Source organism: Thunnus thynnus, chromosome 10 (genome assembly GCF_963924715.1).
Source record: "Thunnus thynnus chromosome 10, fThuThy2.1, whole genome shotgun sequence".
In the NCBI taxonomy this organism is placed as follows: Eukaryota; Metazoa; Chordata; class Actinopteri; order Scombriformes; family Scombridae; genus Thunnus; species Thunnus thynnus.
The window spans coordinates 9010074-9033932 of record NC_089526.1 but is presented as its reverse complement, the minus strand read 5'-3'; the positions used below and the strand labels follow the sequence as shown (position 1 = coordinate 9033932).

Genomic DNA, 23859 nt, shown 5'->3' with positions numbered 1-23859 from the left:
TTATTGGACTGAACATTTGGTGATTGAGAGTATGAGTAACTGAGTAACTGTGTAGAGTGAACCTGTTATAATTTATTTTTTCTTAATTTCTTGGTTCTATGATCATGAAAGAAATAAACATTTTGTCTACTATTACTAACACAGGTATGCATAAAGTCTAAGAACAATATATTGTTATGCAACATTCATTTTTCTTAAAATGTTTTCCAGCTTCATGACCCTCAGCGGCAGCAACTAATAAAAATAAGATGGAGGAAGGTAAGTGCACAGTTATTATGTACGCAGGGATCTCACTAAATGTTACTCACTGAGTTCAGATTGTCTACAACAAGCTAAACGTAAAACCAGAATCTGACAATGAATAATTGAACCGTGGAAGGATATTTTGAACAGGTCATCTCGATCAAAGGTTTTTAAAATCCATCATCTCAAATTAACATTGTATGCATTTTAGTTTGCTACACTTCATATGAAACATTCTTCTTCTGTGTTCTGATATATGTTGATTATAGCTTCATAATATCTTAAATCTTTCAACTTTGTATCATGTTTATTTCTCTACTCAGAGCTTTTTGTGGATAAACATCGAGTCGAGCTAATCCGGAGAGTGACCAATGTTGTACCTATTTTGGAAGAACTCCTCGAACGTGATGTTATAAATCAAGTAAATTATGATAAAATCAGGGCTAATCATGACTCTCAGGAGACTATGAGGGCACTCCTTAGTGGGCCCTTGGAATCCAGTGGAGTTAGAGGAAAACAGATCTTCTACAAAATTCTGGAGAGAAACGAGCCACATCTTATTGAAGACCTCAAGAGAACAGAGAGCGAGACTGTCATGGATGTGAAAGTCATGGATACAGTGCAAGTGAGTAAATCCTTAGTCATCTAAAGCAGTATAATGTAAGTGTGGATAGCGTAGTTTGTGCTTTCAGATAATCACTGTTTCTTTTTTGAGACTCAATGGGTGAATACAATTGAGAATCTAATTAAGTGAATATAATGTACAGTATATAGTTCATAAACACAATACTTTGAATATAAGCCCAATATGTCATTTGATTACACTTTTCTTGCTTTTGAAATGTTTCTGAAATCCTCACAGGAATACCCCACTAAAAATCAATATTTACTCGCCTCCTGTGGGCCTAAAATTTGGCTTTGAAAAGTTTATAGTTTGCTCTTTTGTCTTGCCTTTTGTAGATGACAGCAGCTGTATTCAGATTCACAGAAGTTACAGTGGATTCCAATATTGATCCAGAATCACTGCAAAAAAACATCAAAACAACCACAGAAACTTCTCAAACCACTCCTGCTGCATAACTCATTTATGTACTGTTCATCCATATAATCAGTATTTTCCAAAAAATCATTGCTGTGCAAATAAATCACTAAGTATGTTTCTTCTGGTGGAGCTATGAGACAGTGATAGTGTAACATGGAAATAGTGTTTTTGGCTATGCTGTGGAGAAACTACAAGTGTTTGGAACAACATTATAGATTGTTGGTGGAGAAATTAAAGGTAGATTAATTAGAGTCACAGCGTAACTCTGTTCCTTTAATGGAAAATTTAAGGGATCCTATTAAATAAATATACACATTAATGTCATTGCAAGGATCAATTCTTGGACCTCTTTAAATGAAAATCTACATCCATCCATCATATAAAATATTATTACATAAATTCTCTGAAACTCTACTGAAGGGATGAACACCATTTGTCCAAATGATTTTCCATTATTTGGTGTTTCAGTGTTGGTGGTGGAGAGCACTGTCTAAATCGTCAGTCATGGTATTCATGGTAGTCGAGCAAACAAACACTTCACATCCTGTCCTGCATAATACTGTATGATTTATCTTGTTCATTTTCCAGGTAGACGCAATAATGGATAAGAAGCTGCTTATTGAAATATTGAATGATTTGAGCTCTGTGGAGTTTGAGAAATTCAAGTCGCTCATTGAATTGGAGAAAGATTTCCCGCTCATCTCAAGGAGCCGACTGGATGTGGCAGACATGCAGGAAACTGTGGAGCTGATGGTGGAGATTAACAGCCGAGAGTGTGTGGAGGTGACCAAAAAGGTTTTAAAGGAGATGAACAGGACTGATCTGGTGCAGAGGTTGTCAGATATCAGCTCAAGAACTAAAAGTAAGACAAAGAAGACAAAAACATATGAAAAACATTAAACTGGCACACAGTGCAGTCACATGTGTCTCAGAAGTTTTATAGTTTATTACGTAAAGATAAAGTACATTAGCTGGTGTACAATATTTTGTAAGTTTGGGCATAAACAGTACAATAACGAATATATCCAAAACCTTTCAACCTTGTTTGAAAATCTTCAAGTAGCTCTGCACATTAGTTATTATTTCACTGTTAAGGAGGGTTAGTGGAATGAAAACCTTTGTATTATAACTGATGTTAAATACATTTCTAATAGATTTTTTCTATATTTATTTTCTCCTCAGAGAAACACTTGGAACAGCGTCCTACCCTGATTCAGAGAGTAAGTAATGTACAAATACTTTAAAAACAGGTATACAGTATGTGTTCCATTTGACATATTAATTCCATTATTAGCTTGTGTAATATGGGCGATGTAATCTTACCACATCCACATTTCTAAAACACACACATCAGTTAATCTGAAATTAACAAAATAAAGAGATTGCACATTTGTTCAATGAACATTTTCTTTGTATTTACCAGGTTGAAACAATGACGTCTGTTATAGAGCTGCTTTTGGAAACACTGGCTGATTTGAGTAAAAGTGAGTTTGAGAACTTTAAGAAAGTTCTCCGGAGTCAAAGTCACCTCTACAACCCCTACTTAGAGATCCCATGGAGGCTGCCCATGAAGGCAGATGTGCAGGACACAGTGTTTTTTGTGGTGCCGACCTTCGGCCAACAGTCTGTGGAGAAGACCAAGGACGCTTTAATTGAGATGAAGAGGAGAGATCTGGTGCAGAGGCTGTCAGACAGCAGCTCAGGACCCAAAAGTAAGACAACAAAGACAAAAACATATTCAAATCATAAAACTGGAACAAAACAGACATAGATATGTTATAAGTTGTTCTTCTTCATACATTATAAATATTATGATTCATAATGTGTACAAAATATATTTTATTTCTACATACATTTATATATATATATATATATATATATATATATATATATATATATATATATATATATATATATATGTACAGTACAGACCAAAAGTTTGGACACACCTTCTCATTCAATGAATTTCCTTTCTTTTCATGACTATTGACATTGTAGAATCACACTGAAGGCATCAAAACTATGAATTAACACATGTGGAAATATGTACTTAACAAAAAAGTGTAAAACTACTGAAAATACGCCTTATATTCTAGTTTCTTCAAAGTAGCCACCTTTTGCTCTGATTACTGCTTTGCACACACTCTGCATTCTCTTGATGAGCTTCAAGAGGTAGTCACCTGAAATGGTTTTCACTTCACAGGTGTGCCCTGTCAGGTTTAATAAGTGGGATTTCTTGCCTTATAAATGGGGTTGGGACCATCAGTTGTGTTGTGCAGAAGTCAGGTGGATACACAGCTGATAGTCTTACTGAATAGACTGTTAGAATTTGTATTATGGCAAGAAAAAAGCAGCTAAGTAAAGAAAAACAAGTGGCCATCATTACTTTAAGAAAAACTTTGAAAGTGTCCCCAAGTGCAGTTGCAAAAACCAAACCAAAGCGCTACAAAGAAACTGGCTCACATGAGGACCGCCCCAGGAAAAGAAGACCAAGAGTCACCTCTGCTGCGGAGGATAAGTTCATCCGAGTCACCAGCCTCAGACATCGCAGGTTAACAGCAGCTCAGATTAGAGACCAGGTCAATGCCACACAGAGTTCTAGCAGCAGACACATCTCTAGAACAACTGTTAAGAGGAGACTGTGTGAATCAGGCCTTCACGGTAGAATAGCTGCTAGGAAACCACTGCTAAGGACAGGCAACAAGCAGAAGAGACTTGTTTGGGCTAAAGAACACAAGGAATGGACATTAAACCAGTGGAAATCTGTGCTTTGGTCTGATGAGTCCAAATTTGAGATCTTTGGTTCCAACCACCGTGTCTTTGTGCGACGCAGAAAAGGTGAACGGATGGACTCTACATGCCTGGTTCCCACCGTGAAGCATGGAGGAGGAGGTGTGATGGTGTGGGGGTGCTTTGCTGGTGACACTGTTGGGGATTTATTCCAAATTGAAGGCATACTGAACCAGCATGGCTACCACAGCATCTTGCAGCGGCATGCTATTCCATCCGGTTTGCGTTTAGTTGGACCATCATTTATTTTTCAACAGGACAATGACCCCAAACACACCTCCAGGCTGTGTAAGGGCTATTTGACCAAGAAGGAGAGTGATGGGGTGCTGCGCCAGATGACCTGGCCTCCACAGTCACCGGACCTGAACCCAATCGAGATGGTTTGGGGTGAGCTGGACCGCAGAGTGAAGGCAAAAGGGCCAACAAGTGCTAAGCATCTCTGGGAACTCCTTCAAGACTGTTGGAAGACCATTTCAGGTGACTACCTCTTGACGCTCATCAAGAGAATGCCAAGAGTGTGCGAAGCAGTAATCAAAGCAAAAGGTGGCTACTTTGAAGAAACTAGAATATAAGACATATTTTCAGTTGTTTCACACTTTTTTGTTAAGTATATAATTCCACATGTGTTAATTCATAGTTTTGATGCCTTCAGTGTGAATCTACAATTTTCATAGTCATGAAAATAAAGAAAACTCTTTGAATGAGAAGGTGTGTCCAAACTTTTGGTCTGTACTGTATATATATATATATATATAAAAAATCTCCCTCTCACCCCCCCAGTTTGAGGGTTCTGCGCAGTATCTTAGCTGTTCCTAGGACTGCGCTCTTCTGGACAGAGACCTCAGATGTTGTACCCGGAATCTGCTGGAGCCACTCTCCCAGTTTGTGGGTCACAGCCCCCAGTTCTCCAATTACCACTGGCACCACTGTTGCCTTTACTCCCCACATCCTTTCTAGCTCCTCTTTCAGTCCTTGGTATTTTTCGATCTTCTTGTGTTCCTTCTTCTTGATGTTGCTGTTGCTTGGGATTGCTATGTCTATCACCACTGCCTTCTTCTGTTGTTTGTCGATCAACACAATGTCCGGTTGGTTAGCCATCACCAGCTTGTCAGTCTGGATCTGGAAGTCCCACAGTATCTTGGCTTGGTCATTCTCAACCGTCTTAGGAGGTGTCTTCCATTGTGACCTTTGGACTTCCAACCCATACTCAGTGCAGATGTTCCTGTACACTATGCCAGCCACTTGGTTATGGCGTTCCATGTACGCTGTTCCTGCCTGCATCTTACACCCTGCTATTATGTGCTGAACTGTCTCAGGAGCATCTTTGCACAGCCTGCACCTGGGGTCCTGTCTGGTGTGGTAGATCCCCGCCTCTATTGATCTTGTACTTAGTGCCTGTTCTTGTGCTGTGATGATTAGTGCTTCTGTGCTGTCCTTCAGTCCAGCCTTTTCCAGCCACTGGTAGGATTTCTTGATATCAGCCACTTCTTCTATCTGTCGGTGGTACATGCCGTGTAGGGGCTTGTCCCTCCATGATGGTTCTTCCTCCTCCTCTGCATCATCGGGTTTCTGCTGTCTGAGGTATTCACTTAGCAGTTCATCTTTGGGGGCCATCTTCCTGATGTATTCCTGGATGTTGGTTGTTTCGTCTTGGACAGTGGCTCTGATGCTCACCAGTCCTCGGCCTCCCTCGTTCCGCTTAGTGTACAGTCTCAGGGTGCTGGACTTGGGATGAAACCCTCCATGCATTGTGAGGAGCTTCCTTGTCTTGATATCAGTGGCCTCTATCTCCTCCTTTGGCCAGCTTATTATACCAGCGGGGTATCTGATGACTGGCAAGGCGTACGTGTTGATGGCCCGTATCTTGTTCTTCTCATTCAGCCGACTTTTCAGGACCTGCCTTACTCTGTGTAGGTATTTGGCTGTGGCTGACTTCCTTGCGGCCTCCTCAAGGTTCCCATTTGCCTGCGGGATCCCAAGGTATTTGTAGCTGTCCTGAACATCTGCAATGCTGCCTTCTGGTAGCTCAACCCCCTCGGTCCTGATCACCTTCCCTCTCTTCGATACCATCCGACCACACTTATCTAGTGCGAATGACATTCCGATGTTATTGCTGTAGATCCTGGTGAGGTGGATCAGTGAGTCAATGTCTCGCTCATTCCTGGCATACAGCTTGATGTCGTCTATGTAGAGGAGGTGACTGATGGTTGTTCCACTTCAGAACCGGTACCCGTAACCACTCTTTAAGATGATCTGGCTGAGGGGGTTCAGGCCTATGCAGAACAGCAGCGGGGATATTGCATCACCTTGGTATATGCCGCACTTGATGGTAACTTGTGCAATTGGTTTTGAGTTGGCCTCCAGAGTCGTTTTCCACAGCCCCATTGAGTTCTTGATGAAGGCTCTTAGTGTCCTGTTGATATTGTACATTTCCAAGCATTCCAGTATCCATGTGTGTGGCATTGAGTCATAGGCCTTCTTGTAGTCAATCCAGGCGGTGCACAGGTTGGTCTGCCTGGTCTTGCAGTCTTGGGTGACTGCTCTATCGACCAGTAGCTGGTGCTTAGCACCCCTGGTATTACTACCAATTCCTTTCTGGGCCCTGCTCATGTATTGGGCCATGTGCCTATTCATCTTAGCCACTATGATGCCTGACAGGAGCTTCCATGTTGTACAGAGGCAGGTTATTGGCCGGTAGTTGGATGGGATCGTGCCCTTCTGGGGGTCCTTCATGATCAGGACTGTCCGCCCTTGGGTTAACCACTCTGGGTGCATCCCATCTATCAGCAGCTGGTTCATTTGTGCTGCCAGGCGTTCATGGAGTGCAGTCAGTTTCTTTAGCCAGTAGGTGTGGATCATGTCCAGGCCTGGTGCTGTCCAGCTCTTCATACCTGACACTCGTTCTTGGATGTTTGCCATTGTAATGGTTACTGTATCTTGTTCTGGGAGATTGCTGTGGTCTGCTCTTAGATCCACTAGCCACTGAGCATTGGTGATATGTGATGCCTCCTTCTCCCATATGCTCTTCCAGTATTGTTCAGTCTCAGCCCTGGGAGGATCTGTTCTTATGTTATTACCTTCCCACTGAGAGTACACTTTGGATGGTTTAGTGGAGAACATCCTATTTATTCTTCTGGCTTCTGCTTCTCCTGTGTATCTCTTCAGGCAGGTAGCCAGAGCTGTGAGCCTTTGCTTGGCAGTCTCCAGTGCCTCAGGTATAGACAGCTTGTTGTACTTCCTGGGTATCCCTTTCGTCTCCACACCTTTCTGTAGCTCTGAGAGTTGACTAACTTCTCTCTGTGTTGCCTTGATCTTGGCCTCCAGCCTCCTTCTCCAGGGAGGGTAATGTTCTTTGTGGCTCATGGTGTTCATCTTGTAGCCAAGCATCTCTAGGATCACTGTTGCTGTGGTGTATATCAGCTGATTGGTCTCAGTTACGGTCCTAGTAGGGATAGTACGTAGCGCTGCATTCACATCCTCTAGCAGACTTTCAGAGGATACTTTGTCACTTAGCCATGGTAATCGGCTATGGGGGTACTGGGTGTCCAGCTTAGTTATGATAGTCATTCTTAGGTCAGTTGCCCTTGTATTAAGGTCGTAAGGGTTTGTTGGGGCTTGGTACCCAATCTCAGAGTGTGGGGAGGATGATGATATCTCCCCTCTGACCTGTCGTCCTGGCTCCCCCTTGCCGTAGCATGTTCATTGTACCTCATCAATCTCTAGTTGTGATAGCAGTTGCAGTTTGCAGATGTTGGAACACTGAGCTAGTAGTTGTTTCTTTGTAAGCTTAGATGTTGGACCTCCTGCGCCGAAGTCAGCAGTGTTAACCACTGAGCTATCCAGCTGCCTAATATATGTATACATGTATACATATATATATATATATATATATATAGATACATAGATAGATACATAGATAGATAGATATATTAACTGTTGAGGAGGTTTCAGTGAAATTTTTAAAAAATCCTTGTATTGTAATTTTATAAAGAACAATATAGCCTGATGCTGATCACTTACTTTTATTTCTTTTCTTCCTCAGAAAAATACTCTGTGGATGAACACTTGTCTGCACTGATCCACAAAGTGAGTAATGTCACATCAACCTGACCTCATGCAGTACAGCTTTAATTCAATAAGATTCAAGTTTAAAACCATATTTATCATCACATTAGTGGTGATTAATGAAAATAAACTCAGTTTCTCGCAGAATTCTGAGAATTTTTCGAACCATTAAACAAAATGCAGCAGATGAAACAGAGAAAACAGTTCCTGACTTATGCTGCCACCTTTTTTACAGTTCATTAAGAACATGTGATGTTAAGATCAGGTGGCTCATTATAGTTTTTTACAGCACAGTGTGTTTGCCAGAGTTACATCCTTGCATTAAAATAAAAAACATAAACAAGTTTACAGATCTTAAAGAATATAAAGTAAGACAAATCATAATTGCCAGATGTATCAGTAATTCAAGTGATCTTGTAGAAAACATATTTCTTAAAACATCCAAATGTCTAAAATAAGGACATTAATACTGTAGATGCAAAGAGATAAATCTTTAATTTTCCCAGTGGAGAAATAACATATTTTCTCTTTGAACTTACTCTTTGGATTTTCCAGGTAGCAACAAAGACGGCTGTGAGAGAGCTGCTTTTGGAAACACTGAATGATTTGAATGATCAGGAGCTAAAGACACTTAAGTGGCTCCTGCAGTTCACTTACTTCAAGAAGGGCCTTCCATGCATATGTAGCAGACTAGACCTGGCAGACAGGACAGAAGTTGTGGATCTGATGGTGGAGAGATGTGGCCAACAGTCTGTGGAGGTGATCAGGGAGGTTTTCATGGAAATGAAGAGGACTGATCTGGTGCAGAGGCTGTCAGAGACCAGCTCAGAACCCAGAGGTGAGATAAATAAGACAACTGCCATGTCACATTAATTTATAATAATTAATAAATCTGCAGGAGTACAAAATATTAGATAAAGTAATGAAGCAACACCATATAGGCCACCATGACAGCAGAAATATAGATTTGACTCAACACCTCCCTGACACAATCTTAACAAAAGCAATATAAGTTTAACAAAGTTAGTTGGTACTTCATTTAATTATTGAAGTGGTTAATTGAACTAATTCAATTTACTTGTACATACAAAAATCAGGACAAAGATCACTTCAGAGGGAAATGTTAGAGCTCATTATTACCAGTCTTATGTTGTATATGGTCAGATAGGAACTTGGCTAATGTTGTCTACATCATTTCACTTGAATATGTTGTGTTGTATTTTTGAATAGCTTCGATTTGACTTAAACTTGGCTCTACTATGGACACTCATTCTCATTCATCCCCTCTGTGATTTCTGTAACCAAGGCCTCCTCCTGTCTTCCATCCACACACCTGTAATCCATCTGTGTCATGTGACGTGTGCAGTGTCTTTGTATTTTATTTTAACACCCTAACTGAGTGTTTTCTCAAACCACATTGGTCTCAGTCATGAAGTGTTAAAGGCTTTTTATTATACTTGGGAGTCAGAGTATTATACTGAGGACAAGTACACATAAAGGTTACACACAGTGTTTATTATGTAATTACAATGTTCATTAAATGTGTTTCAGCTGCAGGATCATCAGTTGAAGCATTTGGTGTAAAAACCACAGAGGGAGGTAGGTACCATAAGACATTTGAAACACTAATAACAAAATTACACATATTATTCCTTTAATTAGGAGTAAAGATGACAGATTTGAATCCTTTCCTCAAAGCTCTGTAGTTATTTTAATCTACATTTCATTATGTGAAGCTTTAACACTGAGTTTAATAACAAATGTGACGTCATGTTGATAAGTGTTCATCAGGTGAAAGTGGTAATAGATTTTTAGGATGTTACTATTGAGCAAATATTCTTTTCCTTTTACAATTAATCCTTAATATTAGAAACATTTTAAAACAAGATAGTCTGATAGTGTCTGATTATATCACCTGATGGTAAACCAGGCATTCATGAGTCTTAATTTATTTCATTCTCTTCAGAGAAACACTCTGTGGATGAACAGTGGCCTGCACTGATCCAGAAAGTGAGTAATGTCACATCTGTCTGACTTTACAGATACAGCTTTCATTCAACAGATGCAGGAAAAAAACATGTTCAACATTATAAATGATGATACAAATCAAATTCCTGATTTTGACCAGCAGGTTCTCTCAGAAGTGAAGCTACATTCAGGTTGCATCATGTACACATGAGGTCTGAAGCAAGAATGTTGTTAACTAATAATGTTAAAAATCAGTGTTACCTCTACCACTGGGGAAATGTAAACTGTATATATCCACATTTATAAAAACACACACATTGATGAGACATAAACAGAAAAATCTGTAATCATCCCACCTGAGAGATTGTACATTTGGCCAATGAACATTTTCTTTGTATTTACCAGGTAGAAACAATGACGTCTGTTATAGAGCTGCTTCTGGAAACACTGGCTGATTTAAGCGACGGGGAGCTTGAGGATTTCAAGAAATTACTCCTGAGTCAAAGTTACCTCTATAAACCCTACTTAGAGATCCCATGGAGGCTGCTCATGATGGCAGACATGCAGGAGACAGCGTTATTTATGGTGGAGACCTTCGGCCAACAGTCTGTGAAGAAGACCAAGGACATTTTAATTAAGATGAACAGGAGAGATATGGTGCAGAAGCTGTCAGACAGCAGCTCAGGAGCCAAAAGTAAGACAATAGAGACAAAAATATATTCAAATCATAAAACTGGAACAAAACATGTGTTAATAAGTTCATGTTATAAGCTGTTCTTCTTCACATTTATGAATAATATGAGTTATAATGTAGAGAAAAGAAGACAATATCAGCTGGTGTACAAAATATATTTTATTGCTAATATGAAATATGAAAATATATTGTGGGACAGGGAGAGAATATCAGTGATGAATTATATGTATCATATATAGATTATATGTATATTTATTAACTGTTCAGGAGGCTTCAGTTTTATTTTGTGTTGAACTCTTTTTATTGTAATTTTTTAAAGAACAACATAGCCTGATGTTGATCACTTTCTTTTATTTCTTTTCTTCCTCCTCAGAAAAATACTCTGTGGATGAACACTTGTCTGCACTGATCCACAAAGTGAGCAATGTCACATCAACCTGACCTCATGCAGTACAGCTTTAATTCAATAAGATGCAAGTTTAAAATCATATTTATCATCACATTAGTGGTGATTAATGAAACTAAAGTCAATTTCTCACATAATTGTGAGACTTTTTGAAAACATTAAACAAAATGCAGAAGATGAAACTAAGAAAACAGTTCCTGACTTGTGCTGCCACCTTTGTTACAGTTCATCAAGAACATGTGATGTTAAGATCAGGTGGCTCATTTCAGTGTTTGACAGCACAGTGTGTTTGCCAGAGTTACATCCTGGAATTAAAATTAAAAAAAATAAACAAGTTTTTAGATATTAAAGAATATAAAGTAAGACAAATCATAATTACCAGATGTATCAGTAGTTCAGGTGATCTTGTAGAAAAACTTACTTAAAACATCCAAATGACTAAAATAATGACATTGATACTGTAGATGCAAAGAGATAAATCTTTAATATTCCCAGTGGAGAAATAACATATTTTCTCTTTGAACTTACTCTTTGAATTTTCCAGGTAGCAACAAAGACGGCTGTGAGAGAGCTGCTTTTGGAAACACTGAATGATTTGAGTGATCAGGAGCTAAAGACACTTAAGTGGCTCCTGCAGTTCACTCACTTCAAGAAGGGCCTTCCATGCGTCCCATTGATCCAAATGGAGCCAGCAGACAGGACAGAAGTAGTGGATCTGATGATGAAGACGTGTTGCCAACAGTCTGTGGAGGTGATCAGGGAAGTTTTCGTGGAAATGAAGAGGACTGATCTGGTGCAGAGGCTGTCAGAGACTATCTCAGGACCCAAAGGTGAGATAAAGAAGATAACTGTCATGTCACATTAATTCATAATAATTAATAAATCTGCAGGGGTACAAAATATTAGATAAAGCAATGGAGCAACAACTTATACGCCACCATGACAGCAGAAATATAGATTTGAATCAACACCTCCCTGACACAATCTTAACAAAAGCAATATAAGTTTAACAAAGTTAGTTGGTACTTCATTTAATTATTGAAGTGGTTAATTGAACTAATTCAATTTACTTGTACATACAAAAATCAGGACAAAGATCACTTCAGAGGGAAATGTTAGAGCTCATTATTACCAGTCTTGTGTTGTATATGGTCAGATAGGAACTTGGCTAATGTTGTCATCATTTCACTTGAATATGTTGTGTTGTATTTTTGTATAGCTACGATTTGACTTAAACTTGGCTCCACTATGGACACTCATTCTCATTCATCCCCTCTGTGATTTCTGTAACCAAGGCCTCCTCCTGTCTTCCATCCACACACCTGTAATCCATCTGTGTCATGTGACGTGTGCAGTGTCTGTGTATTTTATTTTAACACCCTAACTGAGTGTTTTCTCAAACCACATTGGTCTCAGTCATGAAGTGTTAAAGGCTTTTTATTATACTTGGGAGTCAGAGTATTATACTGAGGACAAGTACACATAAAGGTTACACACAGTGTTTTTATTATGTAATTACAATGTTCATTAAATGTGTTTCAGCTGCAGGATCATCAGTTGAAGCATTTGGTGTAAAAACCACAGAGGGAGGTAGGTACCATAAGACATTTGAAACACTAATAACAAAATTACAAATATTATTCCTTTAACTAGGAGTAAAGATGAAAGATTTGAATCCTTTCCTCAAAGCTCTGTAGTTATTTTAATCTACATTTCATTATGTGAAGCTTTAACACTGAGTTTAATAACAAATGTGACGTCATGTTGATAAGTGTTCATCAGGTGAAAGTGGTAATAGATTTTTAGGATGTTACTATTGAGCAAATTTTCTTTTCCTTTTACAATTAATCCTTAATATTAGAATTAATTTAAAACAAGATAGTCTGATAGCATCTGATTATGTCACCTGATGGTAAACCAGGCATTCATGAGTCTTGTTTTATTTCCTTCTCTTCAGAGAAACACTCTGTGGATGAACAGTGCCCTGCACTGATCCAGAAAGTGAGTAATGTCACATCTGTCTGACTTTACAGATACAGCTTTCATTCAACAGATGCAGGAAAAAAACATGTTCAACATTATAAATGATGATACAAACAAATTTCTGATTTTCACCAGCTGGTTCTCTTAGAAGTGAAGCTACATTTAGGTTGCATCATGTATACATGAGGTCTGAAGCAAGAACGTTGTTAACTAATAATGTTAAAAATCAGTGTTACCTCTACCACTGGTGAAATGTAAACTGTATATATCCACATTTATAAAAACACACACATTGATGAGACATAAACAGAAAAATCTGTAATCATCCCACCTGAGAGATTGTACATTTGGCCAATGAACATTTTCTTTGTATTAACCAGGTAGAAACAATGACGTCTGTTATAGAGCTGCTTCTGGAAACACTGGCTGATTTGAATATCAGGAAGCTCAAGAACTTCAAGCAAGTCCTACGGAGTCACTTGAGGCTCACAAGACAACGTTTTGACATCAATTGGAGGCTGCTGAAAATAACAGACATGCAGGACATAGTGTTAATTATTGTGCAGGAGTACGGCCAACAGTCTATGGAGATGATGAAGAAGGTTTTAAAGGACATGAACAGGCCTGATCTGGTGCAGAGGCTGTCAGACTGCAGCTCAGGACCCAAAAGTAAGACAAGGAAGATAAAAAAAATGTTTCAATAGTGTGGACAAGGGGAAACATATAAGTAATAATGTCTGCATCAATGTTGAGGTTTAAGTATCATTTTGTAAATAATTTTTAAAACAAAGCGTTTCTAGTTGGTTGTTCAACCAATCACTCATTTGTCATTTTTTATTTCTTTTCTCCTCAGAGAAACATTATGTGGATGAACAGCTCTCTACACCGATCCAGAAAGTGAGCAATGTCACATCTGTCTGACTCAATACAACACAGCTTTTATTCAATAGTTGAAGGTTGAGAATGATCCTCATCTTGAACATTTTAAATACTGATACAACCCAAACTCATGATTTAAGCTGAATATTTTTCACTGAAGCTGTATTCAAGCTGCAGTTTTATCCATCAGTAATGTTTCATATCTTTAACACTGAGGATTAGATGAGGAAATGTCAACATGTACATTTTTCCTGAGTTTATTCTTCAGCTTTGACAGTGATCTCACAGAAAACATATAACACTCACATCTACACTAACATTCATGAGATGCAACGAGAAACTATTTTAGTGGGGTTTTTTTCTAGTGGATTGAATATACTGTATGTCTCATCAATGTTTTGATTATTCCAGGTAGCAACAATGGCAGCTGTTAAAGAGATGCTTTTGGAAACCCTGAAGGATTTGAGTTTTCAGGAGTTAAAGAAATTCAAAGAGGTCCTGCAGTTGACTGTCTCTCAGAAGGACCTCCCAGACATCTCACTGATGTTGATCAACAGAACAGACAGAGTGGACATAGTGAATCTGATGTTACAGAACTGTGGTCAACAGTCTGTGGATCTGACAAAGAAGATTTTCAAGAAAATGAGCAGATCTGATCTGGTTCAGAGGTTATCAGACACCAGCTCAGGACCCAAAGGTAAAACAAAGAAGACAAAACTGTCATGTTACACAATCACGTTTGTCTAATGAATACATCTAATGATTTATTTTAAAAATGTACAGTATATCTGCTTGAGTGCAAATTTCATTTAATCACCAATGTGAAGTGTGAGTAAAGTAGTAGGCAGGGGGCAACAAATCATTAATTAAATAAACACGTCTCTGACATGTAACATCTGGTAGGAATCTAACTCTAGAGAGCTAGGCTATCTTCTACTTTGCCTAGCTTGCTAGCTTACACTTTCTGAGTGGAAAACAAACTTAACAGCACAATGGATCCCAAATGTTAAATCCATGTTAAACGTCTTCAGTTGCTAATGTTACATAACCAAGGCTATGTGGGCTTGTTGAAAAAGGAAAAAAAAGTCTTGTATCATCATTATCAGGGCTACAACATTCTCCAGTCAGTAGCACAGTAGGGAAGTTAACATTGCAGCTCTCAGATGTCAGTCAGCCACTCCTAGAGCCTGAAGCTCAGATGCTAATTTCACAAATACAAAAATAGTTTTGTCCTTCTGGAAAAGTGAAAATGATACACAATACCTGCAATATAATTGTAGATCATATTTCCTTCCAAACAAAGTGAGGAGAATTCCAGTTACAGTTTGACTTTAAGGTGTGGCAAAATATTAGGTACAATTGACAGTATAATACAGTGCATCAATGCTTGGACCTAAAAAATGACCATGGAGTTGAATGAACACCTCTCTGACACACTGAATATTATAATTTGACAACATTGTAAATCCTATTTGACATCAAAGATTATGTTGTGAGGTGATAATCTTTACATAAAGACGGTCATATTTGTTGCAGGACTTTTATATTGGATTCTATTAGATTTCAAAGGTTTTAATGATGTGATATCCAACCTCTCTTCTCTCTGTATGATTATTGTTTATGATGTCAGAAGCAGCAGAGAAGATTTTAGTGTTATTGCAACTAAATCTGACTAAAACTGATTATAGTCTGATATTTAATCAGTCTTGAGTCATTTTCTATTTTCTTTCTCCCCAGAGAAGCAGAGGTCTTCACTGCCCCAGAAAGTGAGTAATGTCACATCAGACACACTTTACACAACACAGCTTTCATCAAATAGCTGCTGGATGAAAATTATCCTCATCTTGATCACAATAAATATTGATACAAACCAATGTCATCATTTCATCAGATGGTGCTCACTGAACTGAAGCAGGATTCAGATTGAGATTTTGAGCTAAAATATTATATCCACCAATAATGTTATAATAAAATCTGTACTATCTCTACCACTGAGGATGAGAACAGGACAACTAAATGTTTAGGATGTGTATGTTTTTCCAGACTTTCTTATTCAACTCTGATGGTTAATAGGTGGAAAGAGTTTTTAAAGCTGGAATATCACAGCTGCTGTTGAAGCAATAAGAACATGTGATCAGGTGTCTCATTCCTACTTTTGGCAGCAAAGTGTCACAGAGAGTTGGAGAATCACAATTACTAATAACCAGTTTATAGAAATAAATGAAATTAATCACACTGTGCTCACACTCTGTCTTTATAAAATCACTGAAGAATCTGATATCGCTAAATGTATCATTTTCTGTAATATATTAATATTAGTTGTTATGGTACTCACATAATTTAAATGTTTACATTAATGCAAAGACATCAGTGTTTAATCATTACAGTGGAAATATTACATAAATGCCCTCTGATCATTTTTAATCCATCAGGACATTACAATGACATCAGTTAAGAAGAAGATTTTGGAAACACTGGAACAATTAAGTTTCGGGGAGATCAAGGTGTTCAAGTGGTTCCTGCTTCAAATGAAAGTCCTCCCAATAAGCCGAATAGAGAGGGCAGACAGGATGGACTTAGTGGATCTGATGGTGAATATCTACAGTCAACAGTCTGTGAAGGTGACCAGGGAGGTTTTAAAGAAGATGAACAGGATGGATCTGGTGCAGAGGTTATCAGACACAAGCTCAGGATCCAAAGGTAAGTTGTGTTAAAAAAAACAATACAATACAATTCAAATATCAAACATTTGGTATGCAGAGTGGGGTCTTATTCTACTTTAATGCTACTCCTGTTTTTCATCATTCAAAATACATTTTGGACAGTCAGGCAGCCATTTGAGTATGTGTTTGTTTTGATTGTTATATTATTTAGATGCCATTATCACAAGCAACATCCTCTGTCTTTGGATTTCCAAACACCTGGGAAAATAAAACCATAAGTATCTGCATGGCTACACATCACTGAGGGAAAGTGATATTTTAACTTTTGGGTTTCTTGGCAAAAAAAGACGTAATTATGCAAACTAATCTCTGTATCATTTGTGAGAACAATTTAGTTGTTAGCATTAAGCTCCTCTTGCACCATCATTAAGTTGTTGGTTTTTGGTACCTGGCTTGGTACCACGGCAGCATAATACAGGACATTGACTATATAGCATGATGGCAACATCAGCACCCATTATGTTGATGTTGGCTACTATCCAGTTGTTAATTGTAATATATGTACATGCAAAACAAATAAAGTTATATGATTTTTCTTGTATTTTTATTGTATAATCTTTCCCTTTTGTGAGGAATCGTTACTACAACAGCTACATGTACTTAGCCTGTAAGTTGTACATAACAGAAGTCCTGTGAAGTGCTGCCACTTTTCCTCAACTTAGACTTTTCTCAGCAGTAAGTCCTGCATAACATATTGCTCTCATGTTGGAGCAGTGCTATGTAGTCAAGTCAATTGTATTTGTATAGCCCAATATCACAAATCACAAATTTGACTCAAGGGGCTTTACAACTTGTACAGCAATACAAAATCCTGTCTTTAGACCCTCAATTCGAATAACAAAAAACTCCTTAAAAAAACCCTTTAATGGGGAAAAATTGAGGAAACCCCAGGAAGAGTAAGAGGAGGGATCACTCTCCCAGTATGGACAGATATGCAATAGATGTTGTGTGTACAGAAGAAGAGTATATGAGAGTACAGGAGAATATGTGGCACATAGTGCTAAAGCAGCAAATCATCCAGATAGTAGGGGTGGAGCTGAATCCAAATGCAGTATTCAGAAAAGCACAAATAGTGGGTTTTTACAAATGTTTATTCCATACAAATATTTTAAAAATGAATTGTTTTGGGGAAGAAAAAAAAACATGTCAAATAATAGCGCACAGGTTGGTTACATGCTAACTCAGGCTGTCTCCTCTGCTCCGCTGTGTTACGTCTATTAGCAGCTCTCAATGAGGAGAATCACATCCACCCGCTGCATAACGCACATTTCCTTATTTGGACATCACTCCTGGAGTTTGGGTTGTTCCTCAGAGATAAAGCTGAGCTATGAACGTGCGCCAAATGCTCTCAAAGGGACTCTCTATAAATTGTTGTTCCCACTCCCCTTTCCACAAAGTTAGGTTGTAAAAAATAGGGCAATAATCACCTTAGTAGTTCTTCCCTACAATTTACATGCTGTGCTGTCTCTGTGTTATGGGTGCATAAATAGCTACAGATCTGTCTTTGCAGTAGTGCAGAGCTGAGCTTTAGCTCAGTAGTCATTGTAGTCATCTATGATCTGTGAGACTCAAGTTCAAGACCTGATGTGGGGACCTGCTTCCAAGATAGTCTATTGATGAACACTTATTTTAACACCTAAATATCCCAAAATTAAAAGTGTAATAAGAAAAAAAACAGGATTTCTACACCTATTTCCACTGGGCCCTCTGCACATCCCTACTGGTTAGTTACCATATGATTCTATTTATAAACATAACATAATTTAAAACATTTTCTGATGTGTTTTAACAAGGTCCTTCAAGAAGCTTGGAGTTTGGGGCTCATGGAGGCATTATGGTAATCCCTTTTATTATTCAATTTTCTCATTTGTTTATTTGTCATATGTTTATTTGTACATGTGTATGATGTTGCAAAATTAGCGAGTAAACAGGAACAATTTTCACTTATTTAAATGATTGTCCTCTGGTGTATGAGTCCAATTTCACTAAATGTATAATTTTGCCTAATGTGGTTAATATTAGTCACATGATTTAAATGTTTACATTGATGCAAAGACATGAATGTTTAATCATTACCGTGGAAATATTATATAAATGCCCTCTGATCACTTTGAATCCATCAGGACGAAACAATGACACAAGTTAAGGAGAAGCTTTTGGAAACACTGGAAGAATTAAGTTTCGGGGAGATTGAGCAATTCAAGTGGTGGCTGCATCACCCTCAAGTGAAAGACCTCCCAAGAATCTCAAGAAGCCGAATGGAGAGGGCATACGGTTTTGACTTAGTGGATCTGATGGTGGAGATCTACGGTCAACAGTCTGTGGAGGTGACCAGGGAGGTTTTAAAGAAGATGAACAGGATGGATCTGGTGCAGAGTTTGTCAGACACCAGCTCAGGATCCAAAAGTAAGTTGTGTGAAAAAAACAAAACAATACAACACTATTCCAATATGAAACATTTGGTATGCAGAGTGGGGTCTTATTCTCCTTTAATACTACTCTTTTTTTCATCATTCAAAATACATTTGAATATGCGTTTGTTTTGATTGTTATATTATCTAGATGCCATTATCACAAGCAAAGATACTTACTGTATGCTGTATAGTCATTATAGTCAATGACTGTAGATCAGTCACTGTTTTTACTGTCCACAGCAACAATAGGCCAAAAGTAAACCCAGAATAACTAGACTCCTACATATAGCAGTTTCCAAAATGACATCTACTGATTGAACAAGCAAGATCTTTCAAAGGGTTTCTTCTCTCAAGTTACCAAAAACAAAAAAATACAAGCAGCTTCCTAAAAGTCTAATGGTTAAGGTGCATACCACATAACTGTAATGTACTGGTTTGATTGCAGTCGGGGACTTTTGTTGCACGTCATATCGCACTCTGTCCCCTCATAATCTGTCTGCTTCTTCAATGTCCAATTAAGGTGAAAATGTAAAAATAAAAAGATAATAATACTAAAATAAAAAACACACAAAACAAAAAAACCCTCACTCACTTGTAGTGGTGTCAGGCCAAATCAATGGAAGTGAATGAAATTCTTTTGTGATGCTCTCACCATTGAAATATTACATTTAATTAATCTCACAGAAAAAGTTTTTCCAGGAACAGTGTCTCTGTTAAACTGAATAATCCTCAGAACATGCTGTCAACAGTTTTTATAAGGATTATTTCTTTGGTTTAAAAAAAAAAGTTCAAATGAAAACTGTTATTGAACATTTTACATTCATTGTAATCTGGCAAAAAAGTAATAAATCATCATTATATTCCTGTTACATCATCATGAAGGTGTAAAAAATTTGCATTGCCTCTTTAGTTTTTGGTACAATGGCAACATAAGACAGAACACTGATGGATGGATTTATTTCCAAACACCTGGTCAAATAATTATAATGATTATAATTTTTGGGATGTTTTGGCAAAAAAAGATTTTATACAAACTAATCTCTGTGTTATTTTTGATAAAAATTTAGTTTTAAGCATTAAGTATCATTAAGTTGTTGGTTTTTGGTAACTGGCTTGGTTCCACAACAGAATAATACAGGACATTGACTATATAACATGACGGCAACATCAATGCCTATTACTTTACATGTTTGTTGTTGGCTACATGTACAGCTACATGTAGCTAGCCTATAGGTTGTACATAAGTACATACAAAAGTCCTGCAAAGTACTGCTACTTCTCTTCAACAAGTTATATGATGCTCCTGTATTTTTATTGTATAATCTTTCCCTGTCGTGAGGAATTGTTACTACAACAGCTACATGTACTTAGCCTGTAAGTTGTACAGAAGTCCTGTGAAGCGCTGCCACTTTTTCTCAACTTAGACTTTACTTAGCAGTAAGTCCTGCATAACATATTGCTCTCATATTGGAACTGTACTATGTAGTCAAGTCAATTGTATTTGTATAGCCCATTATCACAAATCACAAATTTGACTCAGGGGGCTTTACAATCTGTACAGCAATACAAAATCCTGTCTTTAGACCCTCAATTCGAATGGGGAAAAATTCCCTAAAAAACCATTTAATAGGGAAAAATTGAAGAAACCTCAAGAAGAGTAACAGGAGGGAGAATATGTGAGAGTATAGGAGAATATGTAGCACATAGTGCTAAAGCAGCAAATCATCTGGTTAGTAGGGGTGGAGCTGAATCCAAATACAGTGTTCAGAAAAGCACAAATAGTGGGTTTTTACAAATATTTATTTTGTACAAATATTTTAAAAATGAATTGTTTTGGGGAAGAAAAAAAAAACATGTCAAATAATAGCGCACAGGTTGGTTACATGCTAACTCAGGCTCTCTCCTCTGCTCCGCTGTGTTACGTCTATTAGCAGCTCTCAATGAGGGTAATCACATCCACCCGCTGCATGACGCACATTTCCTTATTTGGACATCACTCCTGGAATTTGAGTTTTTCCGCAGAGATGAAGCTGAGCTACGGACATGTGCTAAATGCTCTCAAAGGGACTCTTGAAATTGTTGTTCCCATTCCCCTTTCCACAAAGTTAGGTTATAAAAATTAGGCAATAAATGAAAAGTTCAGAGCAATAATCACCGTAGTAGTTCTTCTCTACACTTTACATGCTATGCTGTCTCTGTGTTATGGGTGTATAAATAGCTACAGATCTGTCTTTGCAGTGGTGCAGAGTTGAGTTTTAGCTCAGTAGTCATTGTAGTCATCTATGATCTGTGAGACTCAAATTCAAGACCTGCTGTGGGGACCTCCGTCCAAGATAGTTTATTGATGAACACTTATTTTAAGACTTTAATATCCTAAAGTTAAAAGTGTAATAAAAATGAAAATAAGATTTCTATGCCTATTTCCACTTTTATTTGAATACAAATAGAAATAATGTTGCTGCCTGAACAAATACAGATACAAATATAAATACTGGGCCCTCTGCACATCCCTACTGGTTAGTCACCATATGATTCTATTTATAAACATAACATGATTTAAAACATTTTCTGATGTGTTTTAACAAGGTCCTTCAAGAAGCTTGGAGTTTGGGGCTCATGGAAGCATTATGGTAATCCCTTTTATTATTCAATTTGCTCATTCGTTTATTTGTACATGTGTATGATGTTGCAAAATTGCTCATTTGTTTATTTGTACATGTGTATGATGTTGCAAAATTAGTGAGTAAACAGGAATGATTTTCACTTATTTAAGTGATTGTCCTCTGGTGCATGAGTCCAATTTCACTAAATGTATAATTTTGCCTAATGTGGTTAATATTAGTCACATGATTTAAATGTTTACATTGATGCAAAGACATGAATGTTTAATCATTACCGTGGAAATATTATATAAATGCCCTCTGATCACTTTGAATCCATCAGGACGAAACAATGACACAAGTTAGGAAGAAGCTTTTGGAAACACTGGAAGAATTAAGTTTTGATGAGATCAAGATCTTCAAGTGGCTGCTGCATCACCTTCAAATGACAGACTTCCCAAGAATCTCAAGAAGCCGAATAGAGAGGGCATACGATTTTGATTTAGTGGATCTGATGGTGAAGATCTACGGTCAACAGTCTGTAGAGGTGACCAGGGAGGTTTTAAAGAAGATGAACAGGATGGATCTGGTGCAGAGGTTATCAGACACAAGCTCAGGATCCGAAGGTAAGTTGTGTGAAAAAAACAAAACAATACAATTCCAATATGAAACATTTGGTATGCAGAGTGGGGTCTTATTCTACTTTAATACTACTCTTTTTTTCATCACTCAAAATACATTTTGGACAGTCAGACAGCCATTTGAATATGTGTTTGTTTTGATTGTTGTCATCCAGATGCCATTATCACAAGCAAAAAAGACCCTCAATTCGAATAACAAAAAACTCCTTTAATGGGGAAAAATTGAGGAAACCTCAGGAAAAGTAAGAGGAGGGATCCCTCTCCCAGTATGGACAGATATGCAATAGATGTTGTGTGTACAGAAGAAGAGTATATGAGAGTATAGGAAAATATGTAGCACATAGTGCTGAAGCAGCAAAGCATCCAGTTAGTAGGGGTGGAGCTGAATCCAAATGCAGTATTCAGAAAAGCACAAACAGTGGGTTTTTACAAATATTCATTTTGTACAAATGTTTTAAAAATGAATTGTTTTGGGGAAGAAAGAAAAACATGTCAAATAATAGCGCACAGGTTGGTTACATGCTAACTGAGGCTAACCCAGGCTCTCTCCTCTGCTCTGCTGTGTTACGTCTATTAGCAGCTCTCAATGAGGAAAATCACATCCACCCGCTGCATGACACACATTTCCTTATTTGGACATCACTCCTGGAGTTTGGGTTTTTCCGCAGAGATAAAGCTGAGCTACAGACATGTGCTAAATGCTCTCAAAGGGACTCTCTATAAATTGTTGTTCCCATTCCCCTTTCCACAAAGTTAGGTTGTAAAAAATAGGCAATAAATGAAAAGTGCAGAGATATAATCGCCTTAGTAGTTCTTCCCTACACCTTACATGCTGTGCTGTCTCTGTGTTATGGGTGTATAAATAGCTACAGATCTGTCTTTGCAGTGGTGCAGAGTTGAGTTTTAGCTCAGTAGTCATTGTAGTCATCTATGATCTGTGAGACTCAAATTCAAGACCTGCTGTGGGGACCTCCTTCCAAGATAGTCTATTGATGAACACTTATTTTAAGACTTTAATATCCTAAAGTTAAAAGTGTAATAAAAATAAAAATAAGATTTCTATGCCTATTTCCACTTTTATTTGAATACAAATAGAAATAATGTTGCTGCCTGAACAAATACAGATACAAATATAAATACTGGGCCCTCTGCACATCCCTACTGGTTAGTCACCATATGATTCTATTTATAAACATAACATGATTTAAAACATTTTCTGATGTGTTTTAACAAGGTCCTTCAAGAAGCTTGGAGTTTGGGGCTCATGGAGGCATTATGGTAATCCCTTTTATTATTCAATTTGCTCATTCGTTTATTTGTCATATGTTTATTTGTACATGCGTATGATGTTACAAAATTAGTGAGTAAACAGGAACAATTTTCACTTATTTAAGTGATTGTCCTCTGATGC

The 23859-nt window shown here is 37.7% G+C and overlaps 1 protein-coding gene across 1 annotated transcript in view; it reads left to right on the top strand.

The window, feature by feature from the left end:
• The window catches only part of LOC137191002 (uncharacterized), a 37999-nt gene that overhangs the window by 1112 nt on the left and 13028 nt on the right, over positions 1-23859 (top strand). Inside the window, exons 2-25 of the mRNA XM_067600780.1 lie at positions 211-258; positions 567-868; positions 1874-2147; positions 2468-2505; positions 2709-2997; positions 8118-8161; positions 8696-8978; positions 9692-9739; positions 10107-10150; positions 10514-10802; positions 11176-11219; positions 11753-12038; positions 12751-12798; positions 13166-13209; positions 13572-13860; positions 14045-14088; positions 14482-14767; positions 15808-15836; positions 16503-16770; positions 18587-18630; positions 18917-19199; positions 21794-21837; positions 22151-22433; positions 23683-23726. Of these exons, the coding sequence (XP_067456881.1) occupies positions 249-258; positions 567-868; positions 1874-2147; positions 2468-2505; positions 2709-2997; positions 8118-8161; positions 8696-8978; positions 9692-9739; positions 10107-10150; positions 10514-10802; positions 11176-11219; positions 11753-12038; positions 12751-12798; positions 13166-13209; positions 13572-13860; positions 14045-14088; positions 14482-14767; positions 15808-15836; positions 16503-16770; positions 18587-18630; positions 18917-19199; positions 21794-21837; positions 22151-22433; positions 23683-23726 (3657 nt within the window). The 5' untranslated portion in view covers positions 211-248. The remainder of the gene's footprint in view (positions 1-210; positions 259-566; positions 869-1873; positions 2148-2467; positions 2506-2708; positions 2998-8117; positions 8162-8695; positions 8979-9691; positions 9740-10106; positions 10151-10513; positions 10803-11175; positions 11220-11752; positions 12039-12750; positions 12799-13165; positions 13210-13571; positions 13861-14044; positions 14089-14481; positions 14768-15807; positions 15837-16502; positions 16771-18586; positions 18631-18916; positions 19200-21793; positions 21838-22150; positions 22434-23682; positions 23727-23859) is intronic.